The 23,566-nt window shown below is 33.2% G+C and overlaps 2 protein-coding genes across 4 annotated transcripts in view; one reads left to right on the forward strand and one right to left on the reverse strand.

The window, feature by feature from the left end:
- LOC130051608 (caspase-7-like) lies at positions 1-14,561 on the reverse strand. Of its 2 annotated transcripts, none has more exons than XM_056153739.1 (5): positions 14,375-14,561; positions 11,297-11,586; positions 10,706-10,917; positions 7,328-7,448; positions 1-4,138 (listed from the first exon to the last, which is right to left on the reverse strand). In XM_056153739.1, the coding sequence occupies exons 1-5, from the start codon at positions 14,386-14,388 to the stop codon at positions 3,933-3,935; spliced, it is 843 nt and encodes a 280-aa protein (XP_056009714.1). In that variant the 5' UTR covers positions 14,389-14,561; the 3' UTR covers positions 1-3,932. The 2 variants fall into 2 exon arrangements, with proteins under 2 accessions (XP_056009714.1, XP_056009713.1); XM_056153738.1 differs by having other exon boundaries at positions 1-4,141.
- Positions 13,443-23,566, forward strand: part of LOC130046392 (DNA polymerase III PolC-type-like) — a 14,596-nt gene continuing 4,472 nt past the window's right edge. The window contains exon 1 of one of the 2 annotated variants that reach the window (XM_056153736.1): positions 13,443-13,778. In XM_056153736.1, the coding sequence (XP_056009711.1) occupies positions 13,710-13,778 (69 nt within the window). In that variant the 5' untranslated portion in view covers positions 13,443-13,709. Of the gene's footprint in view, positions 13,779-22,657; positions 23,439-23,566 lie in introns of those variants that run through there. The other variant, XM_056153737.1, reaches the window with a different exon arrangement.

A 23,566-nucleotide genomic window follows, 5' to 3' on the forward strand; every position in this document is an offset into this window, starting at 1 on the left:
TTGACATAGCATAGATTTATTATCAAGAAAACATTGAATTGGTAAAAGTAAATTTAAATACACTTCAGTACATTTTTGCTTATATTACAAAGATTGCATAGTTGTTTAAATATCATCGCTATTTGTAGCAAAAATAATCTTAACAGATTTTCTGCATACTGGTATTGTAAAAATGTTGGAAAAGTCCGATCCCTTTGGCAATTTGAAGGGAAATATAGGAAAATATGAAAAAATATAGATCACACATAGAAAAGCAACAAACTGCCTCAGTTGATCTTGTTTACATCACAGCTAGAATAATGAAGAACATCAACATTGATGTCAGCTGTAATATAATGAACCAGTTGATAATCACATGTCTTTATGCGCAACCATGTCAATATATCATAGGGTCAATGGAATAATTATTTTATATATGCATACATTTATAAACAGGATGACAAATTATCAGTTTTACATGTGTATACAAAATAACATGATCAATTAGAGTAAAGGACTGGAGGACATTTTAGAAATAAGTTTCATATTTGAAAATGTTATTTCGTGTATTAACAATCTACTCTCATTTCTGTCAGAATTCCAAGTCGCAAAAATTGACATACTATATCTATCAAGATTCAAATATGTATTGTTCACACTCATGAGGAAATGGCTATCATTATAATTTTAAATGATCTCAATGGCAAAAACATTGGAAATATAAATATCAAATGAAATCGACCAAAAAATTGGTCTCATGTGAATAAAGAGAATTAAAAACAAAAAATGAAATTATGAGAAAATATCAAATTTTAGTCCTCTGATTAAGCAAAATGGAAATTTTTTACTTGAATGAAAGTCAAAATTTAGTATCTCCTACCACAGACTGCAATATTACATTTGTTGTAAACAAGAGGTTTTGGGGTAATATCACTCACCTGAGTCACCATGGCCCTGTTGTTGTGATTTTTAAAAGTTTTTTCCCCAAATCTTTATTCCCATGAAATTTAGATGTCATATTGTGGCTCCAACCTAGTCCAAAAGGGTCACAACATAATCGAACTTGAATTCACACAAAATGGGGATGCCTCACTACCAATATGACCTTGCTATGTTGGAGTAAAGGTAACAGCGTCAAAGATCTTAGTATAAATGAAAGGTCTTGCCATAAGAAATCTATATACAAAACATGAAAGCTCCACCTTTTAAGGATAAATTGAATAGGTTAGGTTTTCTCAAATGCAGGTCAAACTCCAAGGTGAAAAGGGTAAATATGTTGGTGCCATAAAAAGATATTATCACAAGGAATGCACATAAGAAATATGAGTTCTCACTCATCATTCAAAAGTTATGAGCAAAGTTGAAGTTTCGTACACAGTCAGAACTAAATAAAAAACAACACTTGAATTCCAACTTGGGAATATTTGTATTTCGATATGATTTAGTGTGGCCCTGTTATTTGTTTTAATTAATTTCTTGTATATTTCCATCTCCTATTGTTGCCCCACCCTACCACTGAAGCCCCTGAATTGAACAAACTTGAATTTAACTACTTACAGATGCTTGCATATCTATATGTCTAATCATGGCCCCACTGTTGTTAAGATGAAGATTTTTAAAGACGTTTCCCTATGAATTCTTATACAAAACTTTGATCCTCTATTGTGGCCCCAACCTACCTGTGGGGGTCATGAAATGAATAAACTTGACTCTGCACTACCTGGGAATGCTTGGATATTAATATGACTAATCATGGCCCTGTTGTTCTTGAGATGATTTTTTCCTATACACTCCTAAGCAAAAATTTCATCCCCTATTGCAGCCTCAGCCATTTCCAGGGGCCACAATTTGAACAAACTTGAATCTACACTACCTCCGGATGTTTGCATAGTAATATGACTAATCAGGGCCCTGTTCTTTTTGAGGTGATTTTAAAAGATTTTTTCTATATATCCAACATACAACTTTGATCTCCTATAATAGCCTACCCTACCCCCTGAAATCATAATTTGAACAAACTTGAATCCACATTATTTCAGGAAGCTTTCATGTAAATTTCAACTTTTCTGGCTCAGTGGTTTTTGAGATTTTTAAATGACCCCACCCTATTTTTGCCTTTTCTTGATTATCTCCCCTTGGAAGGGGCATAGCCCTTCATTTGTACAAACATGAATCCCCTTTGTCAAAGGATGATTTGTGCTAAGTTTGATTGAAACTGGCACAGTGGTTCTTGAGGAGAAAATTTTTGAAAGATGCCACAAAATTTTCACTAATTCTTAATTATCACTTCAAAAGGATGTGACACTTCCCTTCAACTTTACCCAAGCAAGCTTTGTGGCAAGTTTGGTTGAAATTATCCTGTGGTTCTGTAAGAGAAGTTGAAAATGTTAACAGTTTATGGACAGAAGGACACCAGACAAAAGATGTTTCGAAAAGCTCACTTAGCTTTAAGCTCAGGTGAGCTAAAAAAAAAATACATATAAAATTTGTTTTACATATAAAAATACATGTATTTCTTTTGGCAAAAGCTCTTTGAATATATAAATTTGATTGTAATACAATGTACTTGAAATTGTTTTGCATGCTGTGAAACTAATTAAATATACCTGATTTACTGTGGAATTATTGGGGGGACTGAATTTTTGTAGGTACTACATTTCTACAAATTTCAAACCAAAATGAAATAAACAACTTATATAATGCTTTAACAAACAGGTACCATATCCACGATATTGCAATCAAACTAAACAGTAAAATATCGACAATCCACAAAAAAACTGTGAAAACTAAAGACTGTGTGTCTTAGCTTTCGAGTACCATTTTGTGATGTTTTATTAAAAAAAAAAGGAATTGTATGTTTTAATGTATTATACCTGAGACATTGTATGCTGTGTGTGCGTGTGTGTATTTCATTATTATTATTATTTTAATATGCCCTGAAACTGATGTTTATTCTTATCTAGCATATTTATGGTATCTTGTGTTTTCATGTTTTATATGTACAATGAGGATAGGTACAGCTTTTAATGTTTTATTTATTTTCTATGTAATATGTGTATAACATTCTGTTGTAAGGTATATATGCATTGTAAAGCACCTTTGAGCGTACATAGTGTATGAAAAGGGTGCTATATAAATATGGTATTATTATTATAAAAATTAACCTCTATGAATTTTAAAAACTCAAAAGTACATGAATTATTCGCCAAAATGAGAAAAAGTATGATAACTAGTTATTGACAGAAACCATTAACCAATAATAGATTGTGATAGTAATATTCAATACAAATGAGATATACATGTATATGTAGACTACACTGTGAAAATATCATATTTCATAAATTGTCTGAATTTGTAAAAAATTTAGTACTGTATTAAATTATATACACTGTAATAAAATATACAACAATGAATAATACTTTCGATTTATATATCTAATTAACACATTTTTGGCTTTCGTTACTCTTGATTTGCCAATGAAACTACCAATGGAGCACCAATGACTTTAAAAGACAAAGGATTTTAACAAAACTTTCAGATTATGCATGAAGGAAATCAAATGGATACACACTAGATACTTCAGGTTAACAGTAGCTCTTTAGAAAAACAAGTCTAAACATTTAGAGACCAGTAAACATTTCATTAATCTTCAGACATAACATCATCATGTATATCAAAACAAGTCTAAACATTTAGAGACCAGTAAACATTTCATTAATCTTCAGACATAACATCATCATGTATATCAAAACAAGTCTAAACATTTAGAGACCAGTAAACATTTCATTAATCTTCAGACATAACATCATCATGTATATCAGGGTCATTTCTGTGGGAAATTCATTGTTGAATTTTTTTTGGAACAACGTAACTAAGAAATATTTTTTAAAAAAAAAGGTTAGCAACTGAACAGTTTTGGTTCTCATCAAATGCTCTGCATTAAGTACGCAGATTCAGGAATGTACAGGTTGATCTAACTTTTTCCCCAGGTATACCTCTTTGGTCAGAAGGGAGGTAACACAAGGTACTGGAAGCGAACTCATGCCCACTTCAACATTGCGTGAGTGGATAATGTTGTTCATCCTGACCAGAAGCTTTTGTATCTCCATGGGATCTTTATCATTCACATATCTGTTCAGACCATCAGTCCATGCTTCAACTGCTGTGCAAAAGAGATTTTGCAAAATACATAAATTTGTTTTTCTGTTACATAAATACTACATTTGAATAATTTCTCTTCAATTCAAAATTACCGAGTTTAATATCAATTTATGTTTTTCAGTATTTTTTAGATAATGATAAAAAAAGAGTCAGCAGTTATTCCAAAAAGGCCCATGAGCCACAATGCTAGTCTCTGCAGTTGCACTTTCTTTTTCATTTGTATACATCCACATACTGATCTGTAGAGGTCTCATGCTTGTCTTGATTACAAATTCATTAATTATCATATGCCCTTGTAGACGGGGAATGGCCTCTCATATCATCTAAGGATGCTTTGTGCCAAGTTTGGTTCCCTATACATTCGCATGTAAATCTTTATCCCCTATTGTGGCCCTGCCCTAACCGAAGGGGTCATGATTTTTACAAACTTGAATCTCCACTTTGTCAGGAAGCTTTCATCTAAATTTCAGCTTTTCTGCTTAGTGTTCTCGAGAAGATTTTTAAATGACCCCACCCTATTTTTGCATTTTTGTGATTATCTCCCCTTTGAAGGGGACTTGGCCCTTCATTTCAACAAACTTGTATCCCCTTCATCAAAAGATGATTTGTTCTAAGTTTGATTGAAATTGGCCCAGTGGTTCTGGAGAAGATTTTCTTACACATGTACTAGATGAAACCCCACGCAAGCGCTGAAAATCACAGTTGAATAATATTCCATCTTTTTGAATGAGTGTCTGAATTCTTGCACACATGAGAATTCTTACGCACATGAATTGAATGAACGACATCTTTAATTGAATGTGGAACAGTAGAACACTTGATCAGCCCGCCCCCTCCCCCTTTTAGACTCCTAAGTAATAACCATGTATTTTAATATCTTATTATGGTCCCATGAGGATCTGGGATAAAACAGTTACCCCTTGCTTGTTGTAAGAGGCGACTAAATGGGGCGATCCTTTGGATGAGACCACAAAAACAAAGGTCCCATGTCACAGCAGGTGTGGCACAATAAAGATCCCTCCCTGCTCAATGGCCATAAGCGCTGAGCATAGGCCTAAATATTGCAGCCCTTCACCAGCAAGGGTGACGTCTCCACATGAGTGAAAAATTCTCGAGCGGGACGTTAAACAATATACAATCAATCTTATCATATTTAAATGCTGATGGGCTGTACTGCACACAGTTGTATTAATTGAATAAACTATCATAATTCAAATGAATATAAGAACATTTTTTTAATAATTGCGTGCATTAGTTATGTTATATTTATTGATATCATAAACAGTAAATAAAACTTGATTATTAGGAAGTCACTTGGAGTTCCAAATTAAATCTTCCTTATGTAACATAAATGATATATCTCTCCATATTGAAAATTAGATATCTAATGCTTTTACGAATGCAATCGTAATCTGTCATGCCAAATAGTTGACCAAAGACAAAATAAACGGTCATTCATAATTTCAAAATTTGAAACTCAGTATTGCGAATGTGTTTATTATGGTAGTTTTTGTCCAGTGCGACAATCTAAGGGCAAAGTTATGAATACACGTTCTTTCTTGTCAACCGCAATAATCGAAAACATAATGCACTAGATGAATGACAAACAGAAAAACTGCTATATTGTAAACAGTGGCCTGATTCCTTGGACATTGTCAGGTAGTGTACAACCTAATTTCAGTAAAATGTTTTAACTTTAAAGTTATAAGGTGCAAACTTCCCAGAACAGTCCCTGACCATTCAATATACCGGTAAAACATATTGGACAGTTTTCGACTTCTTACTTACTCAAGATCTGTATCATCACAAAACATGTTCAAGCAAACTAAAACCTTTTTTGTGTTTGTAAATATCAGTAACTGTTAATAAATTATTACAAAAAGTTGTAACAGTGACTTCTATATTCAAGGGAAAAATTAAAAACATTGAAAATATTAGATAGATATCGTATATAAAATTTTTATCGATGTGTCAGATCATCAACTGGTTTCGGGAAGGGGTCCTGTGTTGAATGAGATGTATATAAGTAATAGAATTATAAACCTTCCTAAAATGATAAATATGGGCCTAGTCGAAACTATCATTAAGTATGACTAACATTGTTCTAACACCTACACAATCTTAGTGCTGATCATATTGTAAACCAATCGCAACTTCTTGGCTTGCCAGAAAGGCCCGAGAATGTGCGATTGGTTGTATGATGTTGTTACGTTCTGGAAATTTCCATAAGACTGATTCAAGACTAAAATCACGGATTGAAGAAACAAACAGGCATATCTTCTTTATTCAACAATTATCAAAACTCATTTCTTCTGTAAGATCAGAATCAAGCATCGATAAACGACGGATTTACTTCAGAACATACATAACATATTATCTTAAGTTGTCATTTTTAAAAAAAACTGCTTAGATCCACCACTTTATTCTCATTTCTGCTATTTCAGGGTAGTGTATTGAAAACAAAAGTAGATTTTTAATTAATTTTACAATATTTACTAATCAAGTACGATTCTATTATAGCTTACGGATTTCACTTCACATATGGAACAATATTAAAGGTGCAAGCAGTAACTCTGGAGCAGTGTTTCGGAGTTTATTGGCAAAATTTGTTAATATATATCTTAATGTAAAACTTTGATCCCGTATTTTGGCTCCACCCTACCCCCGGGGCCAGGATCTGTAAAAATTTGAATCTACTCTATATCAGGAAGCTTTCAGGTAAATCTCCACTTTTCTGGTCCAGTGGTTCTTGAGAAGAGGATTTTAAAAGATTTTCCTTATATATTCGCATGTGTAACTTTGATCCCCTATTGTGGTCCCAACATACCCCTGGAGGTCATGGTTTTTACAAACTTGAATCTCCACTATGCCAGAAAGCTTTCATGTAAATTTCAGCTTTTCTGGTCCAGTGGTTGTTGAGAAGATTTTTAAATGACCCCACCATATTTTTGCATTTTTTGATTATGTCCCTTTGAAGGTAACAAGGTCGTTCATTTGATCAAACTAGAATCCCCTTCACTAAAGGATGCTTTGTGCCAAGTTTGGTTGAAATTGGCTCAGTAATTGTGGAGAAGAAGATGTGAAAAGTTTCGACAACACTGACAGTCAATGGACAAATTTTGATCTGAAAAGCTCACTTGAGCCTTTGGCTCAGGTGAGCTAAAAAAGATGTAGCCATGGTACTAACCATACTGTGTTTCACAATTATAGATGAGGAAGTCTGCTTCCCTAGGAATCTTAATTGGTTTGACCCTTGCAGTTTCGTGATCACCACTACCGTCTGGTTTGTCGGTTGTAACATCCTCTAACTGAAAATGATTTTGTAAATCTTGATCATTTGCTGCTGGAGAATAATCTTTTACTTCAGCAAAACAAACAGACAGCACAAGTCTCTGTGTCTAACTAGTTTCTCTCTCAGCTGACAATAAACAAGCTATCGCTCTCCACCCATTGGATAGATATTTTATTATGTACCAAAGCAGAATAAATACTCTTCCGACAACGAAGCAAATCATTCCGTCATATATTGGGAACAGTTGCTATAGTTGTGATGTTGAATACGCCACTGGGTTTTGTATTTGACCTCACAATGCCGAATTGCGGGAAAATCGATGCCGCTGTTGAATAGTTTGAAGATTATCATCCCTAGGGCAGATCCTAGCACAGACCGATCACATGGCAGAGGTACATGTATTTTGGCGAAAATACATGTATAGTCGGCTTATTGTCATCTTTTGATATAGAGAATACACTGAGGTAAAATAATGCTTTAGTTACTCATGTCTGACATTGCAATTACCAATACACATGTACATTATACCATGTATTACCTAAACATGTATACATGCATTTACATTTAATACAAGTACAAGAAAATTTAATGTCAGAATTCCTGCGCAGTTGTGTTAAGTAGGGCCATAGAAATATGTCAGAGGAAAAAAGCATTATAAACAGGTCAATTTTTGACAAATTCTGTACACACAACCCTTTTATACAAAAAAAAATATGCATATATGTATAATTAAGTGCATATTGACCTCCAATACATTTTTCACCAGACCGACAGTCTCTACATCAGCTGTATATCACGTGATCAAATATCAAGATAAAATCGTACCGTGTATGTATAAATCGTTCCATTGGCACGATATCCAGATATCAATGCAAGTTGAAGTTAATATAACTTCAAAACATATTAATTTCTTAATTTGAAAAGTGATGGGAGCAAGTTTATCGTGACTTGTAACATGTCTAATTTTTGCATTGAATATGCAAGATGTGGCGATTTTTGCATATACAAAGTTGAATTTAGCCTGAAAAACATGTTTTCTGTTGAAGCCACAACTTGCTCCCCTAACTTTCCTTTTGCACTGAAGTTCACATGTCACATAAATCAAACATCTTTCACTCAAAAACCTCGGGGTATCGTGTCAATGATGAAATTTGTATGTACGGAAACCCTGTTTATGCAAATGAGTTCATTGTGAAAGTCACTATATACGTGCAGATTAGGGGCGATATCAAGATCACAATATAATATAGATATTACTTTAGCATGTATGTTATATAAAGAAGAAATTCAAAATATTTCAATATCAAAGAGAATTAATGTAACCCATTTGACAGAAACTTTTACACGATTGCGGTTTATTGTTTGACAGCGGTGGTAAATAACGAAAATATATTTTGACATTTCCAACTGCAAAAGGAATGTAGATATGTACGTCATGACCTTCATCATGACGTATTTTTCATTGTGACTTCGTGTAATGTACCAGTGCGGTAAAGTACATTTTTACAGCACTGGTATTTATGAGGAAAGCCTTAACTCAGCCGCGTACAGTGTATGTTGAAATAAATTTATGCTACTCTTAACTAATAAAAATGTTTAAGGAATGAAATTTCATATTGTTTCTAAGAAAAATATTATAAATGAAGAATGACATTTCAAGAACATGTTATATCCTATCTTGAAATTGTCCGATAAGTCATGTACTTGGTCTCTTATCAACACCACGTCACAATTAAGATGGTGATTTTTAAAATGTTTTGTGAAATTATTTGTATCGATCGATTTGTTTGTCTATCATTGTGACGTCATGTAATGTAGATGCCAAAAAGTAGCTCAGTGGTTAAACCGTTGGGCTGGTGAACCACAGATCTCGAGTTCAAATACCCCAGGGTCTTTTGTTCACATGTGTTGCAATAATTTTTTTGGAAATCATGTTTTTATCCAATTTTGTGTATTTTTTGCCTTTTTGGCATCTATACTTATTGTATATCATATCTTTTACAATTAAATCAATTCAAACTGATTTAAGAACCTATTTCTGGGTGTAGTGAGTTACCTTAAGGAGATGACCCCTACTGATTTTGAGGTCACATGGTCAAGGGTCAAACTGGACAGGAATATACTGTCCATTCAATATTTTGAGAAACCTTTGGTTGACAGACATCAAACTTAGTACACTTAGTACACTGGTTCATCAAAATGAGGGCCTATAAGACGTAAAAGTTTCTGTAGTTTCATTACAGAAGTTGAGTGACTGTTCAATAGATACATGTACTGTACGTAAATCAATGTAGTTCAGCATGAAATTATTCATACATAGGCATCCATAGGCATCCATCTAAAGTTTTTGTTGTTGTAAAAACATACTTCATGTAAAAGTGATAAAATGTCACTGGTAATTTGAGTCTCACACTGTCTGACGATTGTGACTTGATTTACCGGTCTCACACTGTCTTTACTGACAGCGTAGACTCATTACAGTTAATAATGTAAGTAATTCATTAACAAGTAACATCTCTCTCTCTCTCTTGCAACATGGAGAAAAAGTTTTGACAGACTCATTCAAGCTTTGTGTAAAACATACAAGAATGCTACCAAAGGAACCACCATCTAGCTTGTCTGATTGTGAGGTAGAAATTAAAGGAGGTAATGTATTACCTCAATCTTCCACAATTCAAACAAGCTAGACAACTATTCCATGCACGTGTACCTATATATTTCATAACTCAACTTCTATTCTACAAAAATATTTGGTGGAGAGTTTTTCTCTTGTGTGTTGTCCCGTGGGGATTCTGTTTAGAACAGGTCCTCAGTACCCCTTGCTTGTCGTAATAGGCGACTAAATGGGGCGGTCTTTTAGAAGAGAGCACAAAAACCGAGGTCCCATGTCACAGCAGGTGTGGCACGATAAAGATCCATCCCTGCTCATAGGCCGTAAGCGCCGATCCTGCATAGCCCTAAATTTTGCAGCCCTTCACCAGTAATGGTGACGATTCCATATGAGTGAAAATTTCTCAAGAGGGACGTTAAACAATATACAATCAATCTTGTGTGTTGTTACAGGTGTATTGTAGCGTGAACATTGTTAGACAGCAACACTGAAGCTGTAGAAGTTTCTGTTAGACAAAATATAAGCACAAGGAAGTATTCTGAAAAAACATACATCATGACATCAAGAGCACGTTTACATGCTACAGAATTACATCTTGTCAAGTAAAGCTTATGAATTTAATGTACTTCAATACCTGTAACCCACAAAATATTCACATGTACCTGTAACATGAAGATTTTGGGCTTCATAAGGAGACCTTTGCATTTGTCTCCCTTTAGACACTCCTGAAGCTCTGACACAGGGAGCTGCATGCTTGGGGTTGGTTTTTTGGCCGACTCATCGCTATCCGGTATGCAGGTGATCACCCCGTCTTTTCCAAAGGATAAAATCACACAGATGAAACAATAGTAATCTTTGAAGTCCTGTTTGGCCACTTTAAAAAGAAACAAAATTAACTTTGAGCAACACATTTCAGATGTATGTGTATGTTAGTGTATGATTTTTGTATTTGAATCTAGAATAGAGATACTGGTACAAGAATTTTCACTTTTATTTTGATAATGGAATGGTCAAGAATGGTTTAAATGCTGATTACTAATGGATAACATAAAATAAACCAATATTTTCTATACACGAAAATTTTATGAGCTCCACTCCTCATATGTTAAGACATAAAGCGTATAATAAGGCTTACTAAATGCGAATATAACTCGATGCTAATAATAACACCACTTTTGATTCCCTAATAAATATATAGTCATGAAAAAATCTCGATCCGCGATAAATACTCTTATACATGTAAATTAGTTTACCTTCTTCCAATAATTTAATAATTTCCTTCTTGGTCTTATCCTTTTGAACAAAGCTCTCTGTGCCACCATATATGTCTTTGAAACCCAACTCTTTGAATTTCTTCACCAAGTTTTCAACTTTTTCATCCTCTTTCTCTATACTTTCCACAAATTCCAGGGCCTCTACTGCTCTGGTATCTTTATCACATGTGCCACAATCCTTGTCTCGCTTACTCTCCTCAATGTGAACTTTGTGATAGACTTGGTTTCTCACTATCAGAACTTTACCACTGAATTTCTGGAGTTCATAACTGTAAAGAATTAGTAAATCAAAGTTCTCAAATATAATCATAATTAATATTTATAATCCCATCAAGGGAAGTTTTACTTTTGTTTCGATTTTTCTGCATTTGTGCGTCTCACTGAGTTGTCTTTGTGTTGTTTGTGTATCACTGTATTGTTTGTGTTGTCAGGGTACTGTTTGTGTTGTCATGGTACTGTTTGTGTTGTCATGGTACTGTTTGTGTTGTCATGGTACTGTTTGTGTGTCACTACCTTGTATGTCACTGTAATGTGAAGTGAAGATGTATCTTTGCGAGTAACAAAGGAAGACTACCTCAGTCAATAGACGCTGTATCTGTCAACATACTGACGTATACGTTAGACTGTTACCTGAGGTATTCTGTATAAATCACGGATTTAAAATGTCTGATTTTAATTAGATTCTAGGGTCCTTTGTTTGCTGTTTGAACAATCACGAGCACTATGAGTCTTAAGGTTTGAAGTTTGAAATACTGTGAGTGTATGACATATGGCACAATATCTGATCAAAATAAGTTTTACTGATTTACATCATTTGATCATTACTATTTATCGTGACTTCATAGGACATTTAGGGTTTTTCTTAGTTTCAACAAGTTCTGGTTGCAATGTAAATAAATTTTATGAAATGATATACATGTTTGACATAACCGCTAGCTTGGCCAACAATGCCGCCGAGAAATGCAATCTGAAATACTACACATAAAACTTGGCCATAAATCATTCAATTTTCTATCAATATGAATAAAACTTTGGTAATATATTTATTTATGTACATGTATATGTAGCGGGCAGCCGGGATCGATCGCCGGTGGCCAGTTAGCTCAGTTGGTAGAGCACCTAACTAGAGATTCAGGGGGCCCGGGTTCAAATCCCGGTCTGGTCTATTGCATTTTCTCCCTTCCTGTTACATTTGGTGCCGTAGACCAGCCCCTGGAACTGAACTGAAAGGTGAAAATGCCTGCCAGGGGATAAAGATCCTGGGTTGATGTCTTCAGGTGTGAAGACATTTAAGGAGGGAGGAATGTAGCAGTCAGCCAGGTTCGATCGCCGGTGGCCAGTTAGCTCAGTTGGTAGAGCACCTTACTAGAGATTCAGGGGGCCCAGGTTCGAATCCCGGTCTGGTCCGTTGCATTTTCTCCCTTCCTGTTACATTTATATGAGTATAATCTTACACCCTATAAGAGTATACATTTGGTACTTTCTGTGGTATTGTTGGTAATTACTTGGTGTTTTCCCACTTTTCGGTGTTTCCGCGAATCCTAGGCTATGGGTGGAAAATGTTGGAGACAGGAGAGACCTTATCAAAGTTTTCAGTTATGTTCATGTCATGGGGTCTTACAACAAAAAGAACTCTTGGTGCAGGTTTCAATTAATTTTAATTTGTATCCAACATATCCGATACTGCAATCATAAATATGACAATGACCTAAAATGAAAATGAAACATTCACACTGCATACATCTCTCACATACGATAATTTGAGCAACAAATTATTATTAAATAGATTAAAACGATTTAAATGAATTTATTTCTTACCAGTTATATATCTTTATATCCCGTAAGGAATATATCCGTACAGGGTATCTCGGTGTGAGACTTACCTAATCTCAGCGAGATTCGTCGAGGCTGGATATTTGGACTGACGCCTCTTCCGAATCTCAGACCAGTGTCACATAAAGTGATTCGGGAAATCTTGCCTGAACTTCGGCCGCTTGTTGCGATTAAAATGGGTTAAATTGAATTTCTTGCCCGCTTCAACTTTTCGCCTCAGACATCTTATTAACTCCCTATCACAATGAAACATGCATTTCTTACCTTTACAAGGTGTAAATCCCACAGTAATTCAAGTTGGCTATTTTCGAAGCCATTGCAAACGGCCACCATTTCATATTTTACCTTCTCAACACTGAAGAGTTCCGATAGTTTAGGACGCCTTCTAATAGATTGATTAAATATTACACAGTTTTCTTTTTATTGCTTTTAATTTTTATGCTTAAATGCTTTGTGCAAAGTAATTGTCAACCAGTAAGTTCTGTATTTTCAATCATAGTACAAATTGTCATGAAGTAGTATATCGGAACTCTTCAGTGTTGAGAAGGTAAAATATGAAATGGTGGCCGTTTGCAATGGCTTCGAAAATAGCCAACTTGAATTACTGTGGGATTTACACCTTGTAAAGGTAAGAAATGCATGTTTCATTGTGATAGGGAGTTAATAAGATGTCTGAGGCGAAAAGTTGAAGCGGGCAAGAAATTCAATTTAACCCATTTTAATCGCAACAAGCGGCCGAAGTTCAGGCAAGATTTCCCGAATCACTTTATGTGACACTGGTCTGAGATTCGGAAGAGGCGTCAGTCCAAATATCCAGCCTCGACGAATCTCGCTGAGATTAAGACTTACCCTGAAGTACTGCATTAAAGTCTTGTTAATCTCTAAATTAATCCGTGCTCATCCTTTTATACAAGCTCACACACATGCGCACACTACTACCACTCCCTAAAAAACTTGTTCTGCAACTTCTAATAAAATACTCACTCGCTCTACAAATGCCGAACTCGGCAAAACCCTATTCACAAAACAATCACGTGACACCACGTACACAAGAACACAACACGAATACGATGACAATGCATGAATGAATTAGTAAACAGGTGAATGAATGAATGAAAATGTATTGAACAATCTGAAATGAATAAAATGCATATAACATTTGATAATTAAAATACGCAATTGTCACCCTATGACATTAATATTATATATTTGATTTCAACAAACCTTCTTCCTGCCATTTCCACTAATTACACAAATTTTCTTCTTGTGATTTACATCAAAATCCTTGTAATTTATGACGGTTTTTTGACTTCACACGACTTGTGACGTCTTGTTCCTTGGATTCTGAAATTCCCACAGTTCTACTTTCGTTTTCGGGTTACACGAGTTATTGAGGGTACGATTTATCAATGATTTCTAGTGGAGCGTAGCGGGAACGATAACTCTGGGTAGAGATTGTGATTTTTCATCGTTGTAAATATTGAATAGCATTTAAGAAATCATTTCATGTCTTTGATTTGAAAATATACCGTTAGGCTTACATAATATCAGGATCTAAAACCGGCAAATCAGCTAAAATGATGTAATAGTGTTTATTAATTGATTTAAATTAATAAATCTACACAAATTTGTATATAGATTTCAAATTAAACATTATCTGAATAACCACTACATTGAGATGTGTTTTATGCTCATCCAAGTAGAACAGGCAGTACCTGTTCTGATTTATTGAATTTTGCCTTAGGTCATTATAATTAAACTTTTGTAAATAGGTTTGAAAGTGTTCGAAGTTCCTATTGGTTTTAGTGTTGTTAGCTGGTGTTTTATTGGTCAGTTCTTTTTCCCTCCAAAAGTTCTTGGTGGTGTTCAGTCATTCTTTGTCTAGTTGGTTTATAGAGAAGTTGGTGAAAATATATGACAGATATTTGACTGTTGACTGATCATTTCTTTAACAAGGTAAGCTTATTTTCTAACTTTAATATTATTTCTAATTTGCAGTAAACGTAATAATTTGGTAGATTTAATTCCATAGCACTTGCACAGTGAGAAAGATATTTTGTGAGGCATAAATCAGTTAGCTTGAAATAAGTTAAATTTATGTGTTTCACAGATTTGGTATACTGTATTTTTAAATACATGCTTGATATTTTTATGATGCAAGTTTATTTATGTAAACTTCATAATTTACAGTCAATTTCCATGGACATTTTTGTTAAATGAGGGATTATTGCCACATCACTTATTCCCATAGAATGGTATGATGGTGTTCATGATATATTCTATGATTATAATGAATAATGTCTGTATAGTCATTATAGAAAATCATAAATATATAGTATCAGTGTTTTTAAGCTTTTATAATATCATATGGTAACATATATTTCAAAGAAGTAATTTGTGTAAATAAGTAATACTTTGATGTATATGATTGTAAATATAATTATTTGTTTGATATGTTTCAGAGTGTCATACACATACATATACATGTATATCTAAAGCTTAGATTCTGGCAATAAAATGGAGGTGATCGACATCTAAGAACCCATACAGGACTTTGTTGTTTAATTGGACAGAAACCCTGTTACAATGATATGAATAATTACGCTTTCTCAACACAACCCAAATAAGAGCGACATGGCACGGGTGGGTGTAATGTCCTGATAAGTGTAATGACCTGATTGACCTGATGGGGTATAAAGTAATATTATTAAGGAAATAAACGTTGTATTAAAATAATTTTTGTTTCTTATATCTTGTTTTATCATTCTTTATGATATTAGAAAAGAAGAAATTACAAGAATTTATTTTAATACCCTTTTTATTGCATTTAGCAAAAGCGAAGGGTGTAATGTCCTGATAATTAGTGTAATGTCCTGATGAAGTATTTTACCAATCTGAGCTGTAATGTTAAGTGTATATATTTATTTTTTTTAGTCATTATTTTGTATGAATAGTTATATTTAATATGTTGTAAAACATAATTATTAAATGTTGTTTAAACGAGTATTATAACGAGTTTTCTTCCGCGGTGGTGTAATGTCCTGATGAAGATTGACCTGATAAGACGTGTCGTATAGCTTTATTACTTATTATTATTAACAAGTTGATTTGAAAGTTATATGAAAGACGTAGTATTTATATATTGATTATTTCTAAAGTTTTCATAAAGATTATTTTAATTTCAGCATTTTGAAAGGAGTATATTTGCTATTCCAAAAATTGGTATATTGAAATTATTTGTTTGTGCGTCACATGCAATATTTTAGGTCATACTTTTCATTTATTATTTCTAACGTTTACACTTTCTCAACACAACCCAAATAAGAGCGACATGGCACGGGTGGGTGTAATGGGTGTAATGACCTGATAAGTGTAATGTCCTGATTGACCTGATGGGCAGTAATTCTATCTACACTAAAGCATATTTTAAAAATATGATATTTTAAAATTTGATCTAATTAAATATACGTTTTTCTTTCATAAAATACTAATTTTTCAAAACTATATGCATTTTAATGCATAATAATTCATCATTTTCAAACCCGAGGGGTGTAATGTCCTGATATTTAGTGTAATGTCCTGATGAGACATTTCTACAAAAATGATACATTTTTACGATGTTTTATGCATCCAAATTAATTATGGTTATGAGTTGGTATATATCTTAAGATATTCAACTATTATTTTTGATATTTTTTGGTTATTTTTCATTATTTTAGGTTTAACGTAGTTCCACACTCGTGTGACGTCATAGGATTTTGCAAAGTTTAATGATAGGAACATAAATTTTGTTGGAATCTTTTTCAATAGTTATTGTAAAAAATCTTGTTAGCCATAAAATATTTCAAACTTCTTAGTTATATTTGAATAGTCAATGATATGTTTCAAAATATTGAATCCAAGGACAATAACTCTGTTTTCATTCAATTATTTATAAAGTCCATAATGCGTTAGATTTCCTTTATTTTTGACAAACATTTTACCAAGGTGATAAGGATATCATTATCTGTGTCTTTTCATGAAATTACATACAATTTTAATCCCGAGTGATTTAAAGAGCTCAGCTGTATGGTGCCAGACTTCAGTTTTTGATGGGGGTATACATAATCTGGAAGCTATAGATTTGAAATTATTAAGGAAAGGTATGGATTTTTTCCCATGAATAACTATAACAGATGTAACTCTACTAATATAAACAGAAAAAATGATATGTAAACCATGCTATAAGGAAAATGCATCCACATTTGTTTGTTTTTTAACATTTTGGGGAATAACGGTAATTCAATAATTTTCCACATATTATTCTAAAACTTGATGAACATATTGAAAATGACATGTGTTTTAGTTATTGATATGTTTCCCGATAAATAAATGCAATTCAAAAAATATTTTGTTGTTTTTATATTAAAATAACAACAAATAACTGTTTCCAATGAATTTCATAAAAATCTACATTGGGGTATATGACTTTAGTGGTGTATATAATGAAAATTAATATGGAAACCCTTAACTGTTTTGCCTTTTTTCATTACTCTGAATGTTAATTTATTGATCCCAAACAAAAAAATGCTACCTAAACCCCAAAAATCCAGAACTAAGGACCCACCTTAAAATAAACCAAGGGTGTAATGTCCTGATATCGGAATGACCTGATGACACGGTAGAGCGTTATTGAGTAATGTCCTGATGTGTTATTTTATTGTCACAAAGCTTCTTATGATGATATTTGTTTTCATATTGAATTCTTTCACAAACATACATTTGTCAAATGATATTTTTAAAAATCATTAATCAATAATATGGTTATTTGTTATTTCAAACTTATACTACATGTACATCAAAGGTGAAATATCCTGATATTGGAATGACCTGATAAAAACTGATATGAGCATTACGGATAAATCAAAATTAAATGATAGAATTGTTCATTATATCAATATTAATACAATGGCTGTACAATGTAAGTAGTTATAAAGCACTGGGTGAAAGGAGACATTTGCTTTCGGAATTTCCAAAAGATCAGAAGATCTCTACATGCACAATTATTAAAGATGTGGTAGCCTATACTTAATATACACTTATATATAATAGAATAAGGGAGAAGCATTAGAAGACAGAATATGTACTCTGTGTTCTTTAGATAGTGTAGAAGATGAGAGTCACGTTTTACTACATTGTACCGCATACTTAAAAATATCAGAACAGAATTCTTTACTAGTATTGGTTGTAGAACAACACTATCTATGTCAAATTCAGGTTGTATTATTTTTCTAACGAATTTCCCTTGACACACCGCCCAATTTATACGTTCAGCTTATATTACGTTCAGCTTATATTTACAGACAGTCTTTGATATACAGAAAACGCTATGTGTAAATATATATTATTACTACAGTAACTTGATCCGAAGAGTCGGATCACGTCGAGTTGACAGGCGCGGATCATCAGATCACACGAGACGCGAAGCGTCGAGTTTGATTTGATGATCCCCGCCTGCCAACGAGACGTGATCCAACTCTTCGGATCAAGTTACTGTAGTAATGATAAATTTATTATATACCCCCTTCTGCATTTTAAATCCACATTTATAAGATAATAAATGTAATCCAAATTATCAAAAACACAGACATACATGTACTATGAAATTATGTTTTGTGTACGAAGTTTTGTTTTGTGACGGGGTCAACATTTTCCACAAATAACGTTGCGTTTATGCATTGTGACGTCATTGTGACGGCATCAGTTTCAGAGGATACTGATACGGAATCAGAAAACCACAGTGTGGTGATCCGGAAAACCGGATCACACGCTGTGAAATCCACAGTATCAACGAACGATACATTGATGGGTATATAATAAATATATATTATTACTACAGTAACTTGATCCGAAGAGTCGGATCACGTCGAGTTGACAGGCGCGGATCATCAGATCACACGAGACGCGAAGCGTCGAGTTTGATCTGATGATCCCCGCCTGTCAACTCGACGTGATCCAACTCTTCGGATCAAGTTACTGTAGTAATGATAAATTTATTATATACCCCCTTCTGCATTTTAAATCCACATTTATAAGATACTAAATGCAATCCAAATTATCAAAAATACAGGCATACAGTGAAATTATATTTTGCGTACGCAGTTTTGTTGTGACGCGGCCAATATTTTGCACAAGAAACGTTGCGTTAATGCATTGTGACGTCATCAGTTTCAGCAAACTTCCACCAGAGTTCGTTTGCTCACAAACCAAACTCTTCCACTTAGGCATTATGGGATAGCGATTTCTTAGGCCACGTATACTGTGACGTCACTGTAGAATGACGAAAAAACATAACGTCAAACGTAAACAACTTTCAAAACAAGAACGTAAACATCAAGTTCATTACTTTACACAATAATTTGAACAGAGTCTCCCTACTTTATAATGATCTTTTGATCATTTTATGTTTAAAATAAAATCCATACTTTTATATTAATGCTCTTAATATTAATATCTTCAAACTTTTAACTGCGAACTACTTCTTTAGTGTAATTTGTCTGCGTGATAATCGCGGACTTACAATATACAAATCTGTATATTGTGGTGCGTCACATAGGAGAGGTCTATTCGTAGGTGACGTAATGAGGCCTCGACGGGGAGTTTGCAGTTTCAGGGGATACTGATACGGAATCAAAAAACCAGTGTGTGATCCGGAAAACCGGATCACACGCTGTGAAATCCACAGTATCAAAGAACAATACATTGATGGGTATATAATAATATATTATATTTGTAGTGTTATAACATTCGGATCAAATGTAACGTAATAAAGCAGGCTACAACACGAGTTATCGGGTCATTCTTTTTTATTTATGATTTCTTACAAAATGGTTTTCCGCCAATATGAATATTTGGTTTATAAAGTAACGGTGCATCAGCAGCAACATCATAATTGTTACTGAGGTTACATAATATAAGCCATGCTTTGAATACATCTATCCAAAATTTATTTTTCAATATTTTTAAGAATATTGTGATATAATCACTTCCGCAGTTTATCACTTTGTAAAGTCCAACTTTAGAATAAAATGTTCCATTCCTCTATTTGAAAACATGAGATATCTTATCAATAATATTTTCATAGACGCTGTGAATTCCATTAGAATACCATTTTCAATCTCCCATCTTCATATTTTTTAACAATGACCTCATTTTTTACCCTCTATGTTGAATTATTCCATATAAACAAGAAATATATCTTTTCTAATTCCTTAAGGTAGCATTCAGATGAGTTTAGGATTGGCATAAAAATGTGAATTACTAATTTCTTGATAACTGTAATTTTCCCAACGGGAGTTTAAAACCTTTTCTCCCATTGTTTGATTAAAGAATTTTGTTTCATAATATTATTTGGTATCTTTTCCAATTCCACATCAAAATGTATTTCTAACAAAGTAAATCTGGTAGTACCCCACCTAAGCCTGGGCAGCAAAGTTTCCTTACTTTACTTTTTGGAACTTAACCATATTACTGGTACATGAGTTGGCTTTTTTTCATAATTAATATGAAGTCCAGACATTTCTGATCCCCCCCCCCCCAAAGTTTCTATGTGAGAATTCTTCACCGCCATCAAGAATAAGTGAGGTATCATCAGTCAATTTTTTTCTACATTATTCACAGTAATGCCTTTAAAATTTGTAATCATTCTAATTTAAATATCTAATATTTCTGCATGCATATTAAAAATATATAGGTCGATAATAGCACCCCCCCCCCAGTCTGCAACCTCTCTGAATAGTTATTTTATATCAGATAGAGATTTATTGCAGATTAATATCTGTAATAAAAATTGATATCCAATCTGAAAAAGAAGAAAACTCTTTATAACACTTGTTTAAGCAACGGTTGATAATTATGTTTTACAACATATAAAATATAACCAACAAGCCATTCAAACATAATAATTACTACAAAAATGTATACACGTACGTAACATTACAAATCAGATTGATAAAATACTTCATTACACTAATTATCAGGACATTACAATATTCGCTTAAATTTTGCTAAATGTGATAAAATGGGTATAAAATAATCTGTTTACACTTTTTTCTTTTATAATATATAAAGAATGACAAAATAAGTTATAAAAAATAATAACTATTTCATTTCAATGTTTATTTCCTTATCAATAGTTAGTATATAAGATTTAAAATAACAAATAACCATTATTGATTTATTTTGTATCATTTTAATAGATGCATGTTTGTGAAAGAATTCAATATGAAAACAAATATCATCATAAGAAGCTTTGTGACAATAAAATAACACATCAGGACATTACTCAATAACGCTCTACCGTGTCATCAGGTCATTCCGATATCAGGACATTACACCCTTGGTTTATTTTAAACCTAAAATAATGAAAAATAACCAAAAAATATCAAAAATAATAGTTGAATATCTTAAGATACATACCAGCTCATAACCATAATTAATTTGGATGCATAAAACATCGTAAAAATGTATCATTTTTGTAGAAATGTCTCATTAGGACATTACACTAAATATCAGGACATTACACCCCTCGGGTTTGAAAATGATGAATTATTATGCATTAAAATGCATATGTTTTTGAAAAATTAGTATTTTATGAAAGAAAAACGTATATTTAATTAGATCTAGATCAAATCTTAAAATATCATATTTTTAAAATATGCTTTAGTGTAGATAGAATTATTGCCCATCAGGTCAAAAGGTTTGAAAATTATTATCTATCAGTATCAGATTTATTTCTAAAGAGGACGAGGAGTCGTATGAAATTTCATGCTCAATTATCCCCAATTACATAACGTTGTAATGCAAAATACGAATAAACTTTTTCAACTGAGTGTTTACTTTGAAAATGATACGGATTTAATTCAGACCTTCATTCATTTGATATACCATACATTTTGAGATATCTGCTACTTTTACAATTTGATTCGAGTTACCCTGAAATTTCAACATTTGTGTGAATACCGTAAGGAACTTTGTGTTTGTATTAGATATCTGACGAATTTACGGCTAAACATATGGCAAGAAGTGATAGAGGGTGTTTTGATACGCCACGAATTTTCAGATATCGCTCTTTAGGAAATCAGCTACTTATACATTTTGATTATCGGTACAATGAAATTTCAAGATCTATGTGAATACCTTAAGGAACTCTATGTTTATATCATATATTTAACTAACTTACAACGATACGTATGGCGAGTAGTGATATTGGGGGTATCGTGATATGTCATGAATTTTCAGATATCACGCTTAAGGAAGTCAGCTACTTATACCTTTTGATGGCAGGTAACCTGAAATTTCAAGATTTTCGTAGATATCTTAAGATATCTGAAAATGTATGGTATATCAAATGAATGAAGGTTTGAATTCAATCCGTATCATTTTTAAAGTAACATGCACTCAGTTTAAAAAGTTTATTCGTATTTTGCATTACAACGTTATGTAATAGAGGATAATTGAGCATGAAATTTCATACGACTCCTCGTCCTCTTTAGAAATAAATCTGATAGATAATAATTTTCAAACTCATTAACCTTTATCTGGTAGATGGCTATCATTAATTATAACTTTCATACTTTGTAGTAGCTGGCTACGAGTAGCTAACTTTTCTTACTTTTAGTAGCTGGTTACTAGTAACTGGCCTACTAGTAGCTAACTTTTCCAGGTTCAAGTAGCTGGCTACTAGTAGCCAACTTTTCTCGTTTTTTAAAGTAGCCAGTTACTAGTAGCCAACATTACCGATCTCTTTAACTGCACTCAGTTGAACCGCCTATCGAGCGGGGTTATACTACTCATACCAAGTGTGTTCCAAGGTTTTGTGGATCCAAGAGAAGACCAGCTGAGACACACTGGCATCGAAGTTTACCGTACAAGACATCACTGAGTGACCCAGTTTTGAAAGAAAAACTTGATGAAATCTTTGAACCTGTGATTGCCAAAGCTACCTTGTATAGTGATTTAGGGTCCAGCCAATCTTGCGAACATGCTAACCGAGCAGTCAGTTTACGAGCACCAAACCACTTGCATTATGGGGAAAGTCAAAACCTTGACTTCCGTCTAAAAGCTACTGCAGCATGTATGAATGAAGGTCGCAAATACTTACCGGAGGTAGACAAGCTTGATGTTATCTTGAGGTGTTTGTTGAGTTTTGTTCAATTTCCTGTTGTCAGTTTTGACCATTTCTTGCAGCTTATTTTTGGAAATTTATATTACTAACAAAAACTCTTCGATGGATGTGTATATTTTCAAAGTAAGAAAACATTATTTACATTAACTTTAGGCTAATATTTATTGCTATAAATGAAAGGTGAAGATAACGAACAGTGATGAATCTCATATAATTCATAATTTTTGAATTACTCGAAAAGAATGATGAAT

Source organism: Ostrea edulis, chromosome 2 (genome assembly GCF_947568905.1).
Source record: "Ostrea edulis chromosome 2, xbOstEdul1.1, whole genome shotgun sequence".
Taxonomy (NCBI): Eukaryota; Metazoa; Mollusca; class Bivalvia; order Ostreida; family Ostreidae; genus Ostrea; species Ostrea edulis.